Source organism: Merops nubicus, unplaced genomic scaffold (assembly GCF_000691845.1).
Source record: "Merops nubicus isolate BGI_N331 unplaced genomic scaffold, ASM69184v1 scaffold6407, whole genome shotgun sequence".
In the NCBI taxonomy this organism is placed as follows: Eukaryota; Metazoa; Chordata; class Aves; order Coraciiformes; family Meropidae; genus Merops; species Merops nubicus.
This window is the reverse complement of record NW_008622216.1, coordinates 46,609-60,608: the sequence shown is the minus strand read 5'-3', so window position 1 is coordinate 60,608 and position 14,000 is coordinate 46,609. Positions and strand designations below refer to the sequence as shown.

Below are 14,000 nucleotides of genomic sequence, written 5' to 3'. Positions count from 1 at the left end.
AGGAATGCCTTTAAAACACCTGAGAACAAACGCCAGCACAGAATTGGTTTTATCTGCTGATTTATGAGACCTCTAAACTCATGAAGGGTCAAGATGACTTCAATTTTAGAAGATAAGAACAGGATGCATGGAAAAATCTAAGGCATTTCCCCTCCTAAACTTCTGAGTCAATGACATTTCTACCACTTGGAGACCAGTTTAAGCTTTCCTCATGGAGGTCTGCAGAACAGGTTTTAATGTACATTCAAGACACAGAAATCCACTTAAGATTACAATCTGCCATGTGGAAAGCACTCCTTCAAAAATCAGATGCTTAAAGTTGTATGACTTATTATATCAGAACACTAGTTCGACCTATGCTGACAGCTGTGGATCAAGTGAAGAACTGAAAGTTACTATTGGGGACATGTAAAATACATTCTGAATTTGCTAGTGTAGATTAAAAACGAGAAGCAACATCTTTAACATAAGTGACAAAAGTCTGGATTATTTACACATCCTCTCCTAATCTACATTCCATTCTCAAAGGCACTTGAACATTTTGAATTCTAAGATATAATTGTTGCTAAACCACTTTACCAGAACTTAAGGCAAAAATTAAAGTGATGCAAAACACTGCAGAGATGAAGAAAAGAAAAGCAAGGTTAAAATTTACATTCTAGAGTCAGTAAATTTTTACTGTGGGTCACAAAGTATCTCCCTGCAGAAACTCTAGATATACTTCCACATCTAAATTGAAGACACACAGTTACTGTTGTCTCACTACAGGGAGCACAGTGTTAACCTCCAGTATGTGGAAATCTTACTTCAGTTGTCTCCTCCTTAGGAGAAGGTATCACTGTCTCCTGTTGACCTTTGCTTGTAAAAGAACCATCTCTGATAGTCAGAGCAACAAAGACAGAAATCCCATTTCCAGTGAAACACCTTAACCGCTGAACTAGAAAGCCATTTGCTAACTTTCTTCTCAACAGTTCAGATTCATAACTACATAATTCCAGACAAACCAACGCAGCTTCAAGCAATGAATATGCCACAAAAATAATCTAGAAGATGTCAACCATTTTCTAGTGAGGAACTGGGCCTCTACTGTACATGGCCCATGTACATGAACTATCTAGCCACTGAGCACTGGAATAAGAAGAGCATTAATTCTTTCCAGCTGTCAGATTTATTTCTCTAGTCTCAGCTCTGCATCATGTTTTGCTCAAGCTGTAAAACCATCTGCAACCTTGAATATACAAATATTCTGGACTTCAAAAGTGAAAATGTATGCAGCCAAAATTAATTCATTAAGCCTCCTCTGGAACTGTTTTGGTGCAAGACCACCAAATTCAGCTTACTGTATATGTTAACAGTCATATAAAGCAAAAAAATGACTGTCCTTTTAAATAAAACAGTTCAGACTGAAAAGACAAAAATGGACAATTATCAAGCTAGTTGTAGAATTAAGGTTCCTAAACTTATTTGTTAGATATGTAAGAGTTTAATAAACTTTCAAATCACCCATCATGATACAGCTATCTACTAGAAATCTTCTACTGCTAGAAGTTATTAATCACAGTAGCAAAAGTTCAAGCAGCAGATAAACAAGTTTGTTTTAACATCAGATGTCCACCTTATATATACTTTACAGAATATGATCACCAACTTATTTTAACCACAATTTACCAACTTAACTCTTTATTACGGGAGAAAATCTTAATTCAAGCCTCTAATGGACAGTGAAACAAAACATCATTTCTGTTGAGTAAACTCAGGCAATGGGAAGTAATTTTTTTTTTTCCATCAATAATCATGTGGCTTCATTTATACTAACAATACTTTTGATACTCTTACCTTGGAGAGAGGGGCCCACAGAGTGCAGCGCAGCAATTAGTAAAGATGTTGCCATAACTGTACGGATTATAGTTTTCTTTACCTCTTTTATTTGACCACGATCCTTTAATCTGAAGAGATATAAACAAGATCCATTACATATAATACAATTCAGAAAGTGGCAGAAAAAAAATTTAGGGTTATCAAAGCAGCATCATGCTACTTATATCAGAGGCAGACCAGAGAAAAGACACAATCACACTTTCCAAACAGCTATAGAGCTTTGGGATGTTATGAAAGGCTGGACCCTGAAACCTTTAGAAGCAAGCACATGCTTTACCTCCATAGATCCAGAGAACACAAAATCTCAAAGGCTCAATATACACACAGTAGGAATTTCAGCATTTAAACATAATAGTCTAAGCTTACTTTTACAAATATTATGGCATGTTCTCCAGAAGAGGTTCAACTGAACATACCATTAAAGCCAGCAATAGAGCACTTTTCAATACTTTCACTAAGTTCACAAGTTGTGCAATAACACGTATTATCTTCCCTCCCTAAAGTTCACAAATGGCTATAAAATATGATGAAGTAACTGCAGTCATTACTACCTTTTAGCACATATTAAGTTTTATTTTAGCTAGTCTTGCTTTTCTGTTTATGAGATACTTGAGAGCCCGAGTAAAATGGCTTACTGTATTCAACTGGAAATGCATGCTTTATATGAAATTACTGAACAGTTTACTTGAAATTCAGACATGCTACACTGCTGCAATTCCCTGCTACTTGACTTTCAACAATCCAAGAGACATTTATTTGAGGGAAGGGGGGGATAGTGGAAGCATGCTGGGTCCCTCCAGAGGGGTCCCTCTAGAGGTCAAATGTTGGCCCAAACCTAATAACTGAAAAACTGAGGAATACCAGAGTATCTTATTTGTCTTATTAATGAGATAAGATTTACTTCAAAGTCAGGCTACTTGCTCAAATACTTGATGCTGAGGCACAGTTCATTCTGAGCCTGCGTGGTAAGTTTTCTTCTGGTAGATCGGCATTTATTGTATAATTTGTAATTTTAACTGTATCATTAACCAATAACAAAACATGGGCTTGACACTCCTAAAGATGTTACTTTTGTGTTTGCCCATGGAGGAAGGTTCAACAGAAAATTACAATAGAAAATTACAATAAAATAATTTAAAACTTGTGGTATTTTGTTAGATTACTTGGTAATCCAACAAACTTTCTAGGCCATTAGCTACCTAGCTATTTTTTTTTCTCCTTTAATCCATTTCGTATTTCTCCTTTTAGTTAGGGGAAGACACATGAAGGCTCCATACACAGATAAACATAATTTCACACCAAAACAATGGAAACCTACGTGCAAAACAGGACAAATTTAGAAACTGGAAGTTTGATCTTTAAAGTAATGGTGCACTCCTTGCCAAAGGTTTTAGACCTCAGACTGGCAAAGAAACTTCAAAGGAAAAATAAATTTTTATTTTGATAATTCAACGTACTTTGCAATTTTTGCAGTAAGCAGTTTTTGAGTCAAAAAATTTTTATAACTCCCAGACAAAAAGAGATACTAAAAATTATTTAGTATTATCCTACTGTAAAAAATATACTTGTTTCCTTGACTCCTCTCTTTTATACTTGCCTCTTTCAAGATACAGGCCCTGTCAGTATAAATCATAATGGACACACTATGTAACCAGCACATTTTCAAGCTACAACAAATATAGTCCAAAAGATCTAATATGATATTTTCAGTCAAGCATGACCACGGGTTATTTTCTTCTTCCCAACTAAGGCATTCACAAAATTACACAGGCAGTTATTAATTCCCTAAGAATAACAGAGAAAGACTTCCTCATTACTATTTAGAAGCATATATGTAGAAATATACTATGAACTTACATCTTCATTTGTTGTTTGATTGGAGCTGATCAAATACGTGTGAAAACCTGAGAGGCCAACAATGGACCATACTGAGAAAAAACACACCACAGCTTCCAGCACAGTAATTGAAAGTCAAGGAAATATATGTAAATGGAAAAAAAAAAATTTATATCTGATACCAAGTAGTTACAATCACAAAGTTCAGAGTAGTCATCTTATAGTTCACAAGTGGCTTGAGATCTCTGGGGTACTTCAAAGGGGTCAGCAAAAATTAAACTCAGACAAGCAAGCCTATTGTCAGCAGGCTTTGATGTACAGACCCCTGGAATAGCATCAACACCAGCAAATATTTAAGGATTTGCAGATTGAAAAAGATTAGAAACTACTGATAAGTGGTTCTGATCTTAATTGCTGAAATTCATATTTTCATGTTCACCCTGTAAAAGTCATCACAGTTGTATTAAGACAGGTAAACTGGTAAGTAATAGTAAATAACAGTTCTGATGGAGTAAGCAGAAGATCAAACACAAGAGAGGTAACCCAAGGCTAGACGAATAGCAAAGACTGAACATATTGATACGGATGTAGTTGTACAAACATTTAGTGCACACTGGGAGTCTTGAGCCAAAAGGTTCTAGATCTGATCATATATAGCAACAAGTGAATAAACTCTATCTCTGTCATATGTTCTAACTGCTAGACTCTCCCTTCTTTCTTCTGTTACTGAAATTAAGATGCTGATAAGGATCCTAACACTAGCACCAAAATGCACTAGGCCAAATATAAAGTCCACTTGCTCTGTCAAGTCCCTCTATAACTGGATATATTCTACATTACAACTGCAGATGCCTGAGTGACCCACCCTTGGCAAATGTCCTGGATGACAACTCCTGACAAGCCTGTGAGTATAAATAGTTGGGGTGGGATGAAATACTCAAAAAGCAGCAGCATTTGCCCCAAACACAGTGTTAAAGAGGAAGACTAGTAACTCCCATCTCACTGTGCTGCTATTAAACAGCAGGTGAGGAATTACAAGACTGTGAAGAAGGCAGCAGCCCAAATTTTAAGAAAATCGCAAAAAATGGTAAAGAGAACTTGGAGTGGGAACATCACCCATCAAAACTTTGGTTGTACCACCACAAATCACTCTGCTAGCATCTACCTAGCCCAGACAGAGCACTCACCCTGTCACGTACCATCAGCAGCCTACATCCAGACAGCAGACTGACAGTGTGGGGTGCAACATACAGGGACTTGTACCTGAGGTATATGTACGTGAGGTCGTGGGGTGCCCTCTTACCTGTGTGTTGTAGGGAGCAGCACAGGCATCCACACCAGCAAGAGCACCCACACTTCCAAGAAGGTAGGGAAGGTGTGCACATGCACGTGTGTGCATAACCCTAGAACTTTTCAAGCTACCTGTGTTTTCACTCCTTATACAGTGCATAACACAAATGCCAGGCTAACCAAAAGTGAGATTGGTGCTCTAGGAAAGTCAGTCACCACTCAGTGTTGTATACTTACTACAGTTTACAGCATTCCTTTAACTCTAAAGGAGTCATCAACTCAGCAATAACGCCATAAAGTTGCTTCTAAACTTTATATAATCAAGCAAAAAGAGCAACCTTCTATAGAAAGTTTCCTGCCATAACTTTTTATTTTTATATATATCTGTGTGTGTGTATGTATGTGTGTGTATATATATATATATCTCAACAATAGCCATGAACTCATAATATCTCTGAGGATTTGATAATGTTATTTTCTACAACACTTCAATAGTAAATTTTTTTTAGGGAACATGAATCAACAGCAGAAAAGGCTTTTGTCCCTAGAAAAACAGTTATAATAAATCCATAGGAACATAGCAAAAAAATAGGATAAAAATAATGTGTACATTAGCCATAGATCAACCTTTAGTGAAGTGAGTTTCCAAGACAACATCAACTGAAAATATTCCAGAACAAGGACACAGCCTTAAAACAAACAAAATCATCCTTATCGCTGACCCTATCAATAGAAAAATATGACATTATACAAATATGACTATTATACAAAGATAGACACTGGAAAATGCATATATGGATGAAAGTATTCGCAATAAATAATTGTAATATTAGTCAACAGGGAAGAATTTTGTACTGCACGTCTGCCCCCATCTAATGAATCAAGAAATACGTGAATTGTCCGCATAACTCCCTCTATAACTTACTTTGGTCAGAGTGTTTTAAAAGCCAGAAAGAGCTATTTGCATTCTGAGCAAATTTGGTCCAAAAGCAGTAGGATGACCAAAGTGCATTGTTGAGCAGCACGATCACTACCCTCTCCCTCTCATCATCTCCTCAAACTATGCGGAATCAAACCAACACAAGACAGGAATTCAGTCTCAGCTGACTGTGCAACAGCCACAGTTAAAGCAAGAAGAATGAGGGAGAATGGATAAGGAAGCAAACTACTCTTAGGAAAGGGTTCAGAAAGGTGTAAAATAACATACACAATACAAACTGGCCTTTGAGGGTAAAGATAATAAGGAAGGCTGTAGACGAGCACTGTTGGGTAGAATCTATGCACAAAGCCTAACAGAAAGAATCACCAGGTCAGAAAGGAAGAACCCTAGATACAGCACAACACTAACAGGATGTTCCTCACCATGATCACACTCAAAAGGGTCCTGAAATATGAGTTTTTCCCTCCGCACAGTAACTCCTACTGACAAAAAAGGGAATTCCTCTCAGTTCAAGGGGATTTCTTTCCCCAAGAAAGAGACTTCTTTCAGTTTCCAACACCAAGATCCAAAAAGGTCTCTAGAACAGCAGGGGTGGTTTATGTTAGAGTAACATGACTCCATTAATTAAATATGAGTCCATTAATTCAAAATCAAACAAAACCCCAATATATTCTCAACATAAAGTATAACTTATGAGCATTATATAGTATAACACTCCCTTGGTATCTCAGGAAGGTTGTTGGCAAGACAGAAGTGGCAATGTTCTCTGTGCCTGAATTGACCAGCTTGCTCCAAAGCAGCATTACTAATACTATCTGGACAATTTAATTTTCTACTGTTAGGAACTGTAATCAAGCTATTACATTGCCTACAATGTATCACTATAAAACCAGGCCTTTCTAGAATATGCACTACAGAGCCTGTCAAAGCTGCACATCTCTGAATACAAATTATGAATAAGCAGATCATGGTCCATGTACAAGGATCCTCAAGCGCATTTACCTTTTGATTTAAGGACAATTGAAAGCTATTCTTAATTTGAAAATAGTTTGAAAGAATCATGTTTTGTAAAAAGTGATTTTAATTGTTTTAATTGGAAGCTATTGTGTTATTTGGAATGGTTTGTGCTTCGAAAAATTATTTGTACCAAAAAAAAAAGTCTTGACAGTGTCTTTGTTTAAATAGGGAGTTTACAGCTCAGTGATTCTACCTGAAAAAAAAAGAAAATTGCATCTGAAGAATTTGGAGAACTTCATACTTGGAAAAATGACACCTGTGAAAAGAGGTCTGTCTTTATGCACAGCTATGAATGAGAGCGTAAGAGTACTCTCTCTTCTCTCCCCCCTACTCTTCTGTTGAAAAGAGCAAACTGCGTGTGGCACAACAGACAAAAGACTTTTCCTCGGCACAAGTATGAGGAAGAATTATTTTTGTAGTATCTCTGTGAGAGGTGCAATCTGTTGATTCAGACACAAACCATTCAAAACGTATACATAAGGAGCAGGAATCTCAGTCTGTAGAGAAATGTAAGGAAGAAACTAAACAGTAGTCATATGTCAGCTTCCCATTTTTCCATTATGTTAGCTGCTTCAGATAGAAGGAGCCTTTTCCATTATCACTAAGTAGAAAATACACAGAAAGTTTCCATAAACTAACAAAAAGAACATGGAGTATTTAAAGAACAGAATCACAGAATGGTTTGGATTTGAAGGGACCTTTAAAGATCATTTAGTTCTGATGCCATGACATGGGCAAGGGCACCTTCCACCAGACCAGGTTGCTCAAAGCCCCATCCAACCTGACACTGAACACATCCAGGGATGGGACATCTACAGCTTCTCTGGGCAACCTCTTCCAGTATCTCACCACCCTCATTATAAAAACTTTTTTTACAGCCAACCTAAATCTATCATCTTCCAGTTTAAAACAATTGCACCTTGTCCTGTCACTGCAGGCCCTGGTAAGAAGTTTCTCTTTTGTCTTTCTTCTGAGATCCCCTTAGATATCTAAAGAACACAATGAAATCTCTCCAGAGTTTTCTCTTCTACAGCCTGAACAATAATTGTAGTCTCTGTGTATGCACGTGTATCTTTTTATGTAACTTAACAGAAGTTGACACCTGAAAATGACTTCTCTAAAAACAGTCAATCTACATAAGAATACTTTCAGAAACTGAACTCTTCAGGGGTGGTTTATGATTTCAGTTGTTCTTCAATCTACTTTTTCTATCCTGACAAGAATCAGCCATTTTGGATCCTTTCTGTTGTAAAAGTTGAAGAATTAATGAATATTTTAAATGAACCAAAAGCAAGAGTATAGTGTGAGATATATTTATGAATTTCGTCACAAATATATGAGGCATATTTGTATGTTCCATCATACATGGAAACTGCAGTCCTTTGTCAAGAGTACTACTCTGCAAAAGATGAAGAACAAAAAAACATCCCAAGCTATAAGTCTCCCTCCTACCTCAAACATGTGGTGAGAAATCCAACTGTACAGAAAGTGATGAAATCATTTATTGATAAAGTCCCAAAGGCACATTTCCAACAACTGCAGGAAAACAAGCAAAAAACCACATCTCAGGTGTTACTTTGCAACAAGACCTACAATTTTTTTCAGTGAAAGGATATCTTGCAGGACTGTCCTTCAGGGCATTGAGGAACCCTGCTTGTTGAGAACCTGTAGAAACAGAACCCAAAATTATCAGCTGAGTAAGAAACTGTACTACAGGCTGCTTTCACCATAATTAACACAATTATTATTTGAAGATAACTGAATAAGAATAGAACAGATTTACTAAGATGGATCTGAGAATATATTGCTCAGCAGCAGTAACATCAGAATAAAAAAGAACACATGGGTAAGTTATTAAGTCTAATATCTGCAGAATATTTTCTCAGTCGTACCAAATTGATGCATGCATATTTTCACATGACCAAGATTTCTGACTATCCCTGTTCTTCTGAGACCTAATACGGAAAGAAAAAATTATAAGCTACTTTTTATTTTGAAATCATATTTTTAGAACTTTTTGACTTGGAAAATTTACTCTGTAAACCCAGATTCTCAACTTTCTTTCCTTCACGCTGGAAGCAGTCAGAATGCTGCTGCACAAAAGGTTTCTCTAATAGGTTCTTGTTGCCTCTGGGCAAATAACAGAAATCTACCAGCCGAAAAGAGCTCAAGAGCAGCGTGATCCAGTGAACCAGAGATGCAGAAGCATCCACTTAGGTTCCACAACCATGAGATATTAATCAAAGGGGTAATTTGACAATTTGCTGATTGCAACAAGTGAATTAGTTTGTAGAAACTGACTCAATGCCACATCGCTATAGGCACATAATTTGCATTTTACTGGATAACTTAAATCATTTAAATGCATCAGGCTCAAAGTCTTCCCCAGAGCAAAAACTTCCCCTTAGTTAAATTAACCTGAAGATTTGTATGAAGAGAGAAGAAACTTGTCTTTAAAACAAACCAGAAAAAAATATATTTCTCTGTGTGTGTATACACATACAGATTCTCTAAACCTACCTAGTTAATTTTACTGTTTGCCCTTAAAAAGGGAAAGTTACCTTGTATTTCTGAGTGTTTCAGACTCTCATAACTGGTTCTTAGTCTCAAGGCACAGGACTAATGGAACTTCCCCCACCTTCTTACTATTTTTAGCATCCTTAATGGCAATGGCAGCAGGTAGGTATGATCTCTAGTCCTTACTGCTGGTCACACTCTTCCAACAGTTCCAAATAGATCAGAAGGGGAAGGTTCCTCACTGCAACAAGCAGTCAAAATACTGATGCCACAGAGCCGAGTAACTATGAAGACAGATACTACCACTGGAAATGTGCTAAGCTTGGGGAGATGGAAGAAAACCTTGGATGACAATGCCTTTTAAAGTACCTGATTTACAATTTAACTGTATTATCTTTAATAACATTATGTGAACATATTCTTAATGCTGGACAGGGCAAATTTCAAATGAATGCTTCAGAATTCCCCAGGACACAAAACGTTAAGTTGTATCTCATATCTTATCACCACTTAGATATGAGGACTTTTAGCAGCATGATAGGCACAGCCAGTGGATTGTTACGATAAAAAAAAAAAACTTTATTTGTAAAGAACTTTTTTTGGACACCAAGATTACAGTAAATAAATTTGAAAGCTCAGCTTGAAGTTCAAATATAGCAAATAAATATTAGGAACCAATCACAATTCATACCTGCTTCCATTGCCTTTGAGGATCAATGAACCTTTAGAACTAAGAAGTTTTTTTTCCTGTCTCATCCAAGGTAGATACACCTCCATAGCAAAACTATATTACAGCTGATATACTTAAGAGAAGTAAACATTTAACATTTACCATACGTTATCTGTAACACCTACACAATGCTAAAGTGCTTCTCTAGCACACAGAGGCACTGTTGATTTCAATGATCTTGGTTTCATTCATATTTAGAATTAGGTATGGACACTGTAAAGTTAAAATCTATGGGATAAATCTACTTGACATACAGAACATGAAATATTAGCAAAATACTGTTAATTAATATACTGAAAACTAAAGGAAAAAAAAGCCCTGTAGTCTTTGTGAAATAAAGGTAGACTAGCTTCAGAAGTAGCTTTACATTGTCAGTCTGGTAATGTTTTGAGCTACTGAATTCTAGCAAAGTAAGGTCACAGGAAAAAAAAAAAAGTGCTTTCTTTTTCTTTCATGTAAAAGGTATGTATCTGGCCGTGAGAACAACTTCTTAATCCAGAGACCCTCAAAATTAAGACGCCCCTACTTCTAGCCTATGTGCTAAATTTCTGAGCTATAGGAGAGCCATTCAGTGCTTGTACCATTCTTTTGTGGAGCACAAATAAGAGCAGTTCTGCCTTTTAAAACATAAATTTACCCTACACAGTGTAAGCAATTTCGGACAGTGAGCACAATCTTGCATATTTTTCAGTAAAATATTCTCTAAATATTGCCAATATCATTAGCTTTATACATGTGTTGTAAGTGGAAATTATTACTTCTATCAGGTTTCCATTGTAATACAGAACATAAAGAACTCCAAAATGATTACAGAAATACTCTTCTAGACAATATCCTATATCATTAGTGAAAAGATAGAACATTCTTAAGCTTCTTAGTTATAGTGGGTTAAAAAAAATCCCGCAACATACAAAAGGTCTTTAAAGACAAGTCATATAACCTATTACCATAAATTAAAACATCATTATCATATAGGAGCTAACAAAATTTGTTAGGTGTGTGCAAGTAAACGACAGTATCCAAGGGTCTTGACCTTAAAACCAACTCAGAATACAAACAAAAATCAATTTCAAACCCATGAATATTTGTCTTCGTATAATTTATCTGATTTATTCAATTATGAAATCAGAATGTCTAGGCAAATAAAAATAACTTGTATTAAAAAGAGGGTAGAGAAGGGTGTCAAACCAAGTAGCAAACAACAGAAAGTGTAATATAGCTCCAAACAATTTCCTATTGATTTACCTCTTTGTTTGGATGACAAGTGACCCATGCTTACAGTTAGAAAAGCACACAAATGTTCTTTGGGAAAGTACTACATGTATATTTAGACATACAGTATGTGTGCTCCTTTTCCAATAAATCATCCATAAATGGACAAAAAATTAAGAAAATTTAAACTCTATTAAGATGAAGTCAGCACTTGGTTCATGACTACTATGACCAGGCTTTACTAGAGATCAGAATGGGACTCAGGGGATTGTGAAGCTTTGGCGAAAAGGCAAATAAATAAATAAATAAACAAACCCTGAATGATCGAAAGATTAACTGAAAAATAAAAAACTCAAGCAAATGGCTACATACGTAATCTGATTTCACCAGCATACTTACGAAGGATGACGTGGGTGATAACGAATGCAAATATAAAGACTGTCAGAAAGGACAGAGATAAAATAAACATATAAAAAAATCTGTAGTTTCTTTTCCCCACACAGTTGCCTACCCAGGGACAGTGGTGATCAAACCGTTCTGAAATGAGAGGCAGAAGAAAAAAATATGGAAACCAATTAATAAAATGCTGTTTATTTGAAAAAAGCTCTCTGAATACTACAGTAGAACTCATGATTTAACTGGCATTTGCAAGTTAGCCACAGAGAAGTTCTTACTTAGGAAGGAAAAAATAGGAAAGAAAAATAAGGAGTACTTCAATGAAACGTTACGGCTTCTAAAGAAATCATGGCTGGAGGTAAGCACCTGTTAAACTAACTGCATTATTGTGATCATCTGTGCAGTCAGACCAATAAGCATGTATTTATCCACTGCTACATGAAGCAGGACCAACTCAATTGTATTTCATTTTTAAAAAAAGGTGTTTTTTTTTCTCCTTCCAGTGATTATTCTGCTCAAAACTGGAGTTTCTCTGCTGTTCTTTTATTTATTTGTCATGATCACACTTCTGACTAATGTGTACTATAATCTCATGCATCCATGATGGTATATGAAATATTTACACCCTCCCACTTCCTTTTATTGCTCCACTCAAAATATTCTCCATTCCAGACCACCTATTTTTCCTCTTAGACTTGACACTGCCATACAAACCCATTAAAAATACTAAAACCGTCCACAGAAACCATCTTTCAAATGTTAAAATTCAGATAGTCTTGTAAAATTTGCTTATACTTTTGGTTTGGGGGTTGTTTTTTTCTTTAAGAATCTGTTTGATCTTGCAGGAATTTTCTGTAAACCACATGGTGTAAACATTGGTAGCTGTCATCTGAATGCTGTTACCCTTTCCACTAAAGCCTCCCTTCTTTTTACTAAACCAAACCCTTTCTCTTTATTTTCCTGAGAGATTAACCCATTCATGAGACAGGAAAAGGCCAGGGTGGGTCAGAAATGAGTGTCCCCAACCTGAGGGAAATGCCCCAGTGCTGGAAAGCAGTAAAGGGAACAGTTTGCTCTGCTTCTTTCCAGGCAGCCTGGACCTCCTCCCTGCCCCCATCTCAGTATGCAGGGAACTGGAAAGAGAGTGACTGTCAGGAAACTGGCATTTCCTAACTTTGCTTTGGGGAGATTGCACTGACAGAATTTTAGATTTTTAAATCAAATCCAAGATCATAAGACAGATGTTCTCAGGCTGATTCTCTCTGTGTCTCTGATCCTTGTCCAAATCCTGTTTTGTTTTCTGTGACTTTTATGCCTCCACTAATGTATGATATCAAACTATTCATAATTCCACATGAAAGACAAGTTATAAATTCAAAGTCCTTAAGCTGTTAAAAAAAAATCACATCTGTCTACATACACCAGTTCATTTTAGCTATGGCTTTTACATTAAAGACCTACATTAGAGGTTTTCCTCGAAGGATGAATTTAGTATTATCTTCATTAAAAAAAAGTCAAAACAACATGCACAAAATATTTCTGGGTTATCCAGACTTTCAAGATTTTTTTAAATGCTTTTGCATGACAGCTGTTTGGACCACATGTTTCTGCCATATATATGTTTCCAATTCCAATGAGGCTATTCAAGGTGAAGTTACTGAACTTTCTTAGTATAAAACATCAGAAATATTTTGATTTCATCAGTACCTCTAAGAATACCAAGAACTAAACAGTCTAGTATCTAAAAGGGTAGGTGATACTAACTTTATTCAGTGCCAGACAGTTGTATTCCCAAACTAAGTTTACATTGCATTTGAACAGTGCTTATTTTTACATTTGTGCTTCTGAAGGAGTCCTTAAGTTTTGATGAGCACAACACATGCAAATAACACAAAGGAAAATACAGTTAGAGAGTCTTTTAAAAAGCATAATCCTAGGATACTTTTGTTCCCTACTACTTGAGAGAAAAACCCCACAAAATCAAGACATGTCTTTGGAAGATGAATTCTGTGCATACACATTCATTCTTGTCTATGCTTACACAGTAGGAATCAACAAATCATATTGACATAAACCTCAGTTTCTAGTCATAAAACAATATTTATCAAATAGATGTCTACACATACCTAGATTCAGAGAAATGCACACAAACATAAAACCGTACACACGCGCCCCCCCCCCCCC

The 14,000-nt window shown here is 36.2% G+C and overlaps 1 protein-coding gene across 1 annotated transcript in view; it reads right to left on the bottom strand.

Moving 5' to 3' along the window:
* The window catches only part of ZDHHC14 (zinc finger, DHHC-type containing 14), a 52,082-nt gene that overhangs the window by 11,815 nt on the left and 26,267 nt on the right, over window positions 1-14,000 (bottom strand). Inside the window, exons 3-6 of the mRNA XM_008944696.1 lie at window positions 11,820-11,957; window positions 8,578-8,626; window positions 3,736-3,838; window positions 1,837-1,946 (exon numbers count right to left, since the gene is read on the bottom strand). Coding sequence (XP_008942944.1) covers window positions 1,837-1,946; window positions 3,736-3,838; window positions 8,578-8,626; window positions 11,820-11,957 — 400 coding nt within the window. The remainder of the gene's footprint in view (window positions 1-1,836; window positions 1,947-3,735; window positions 3,839-8,577; window positions 8,627-11,819; window positions 11,958-14,000) is intronic.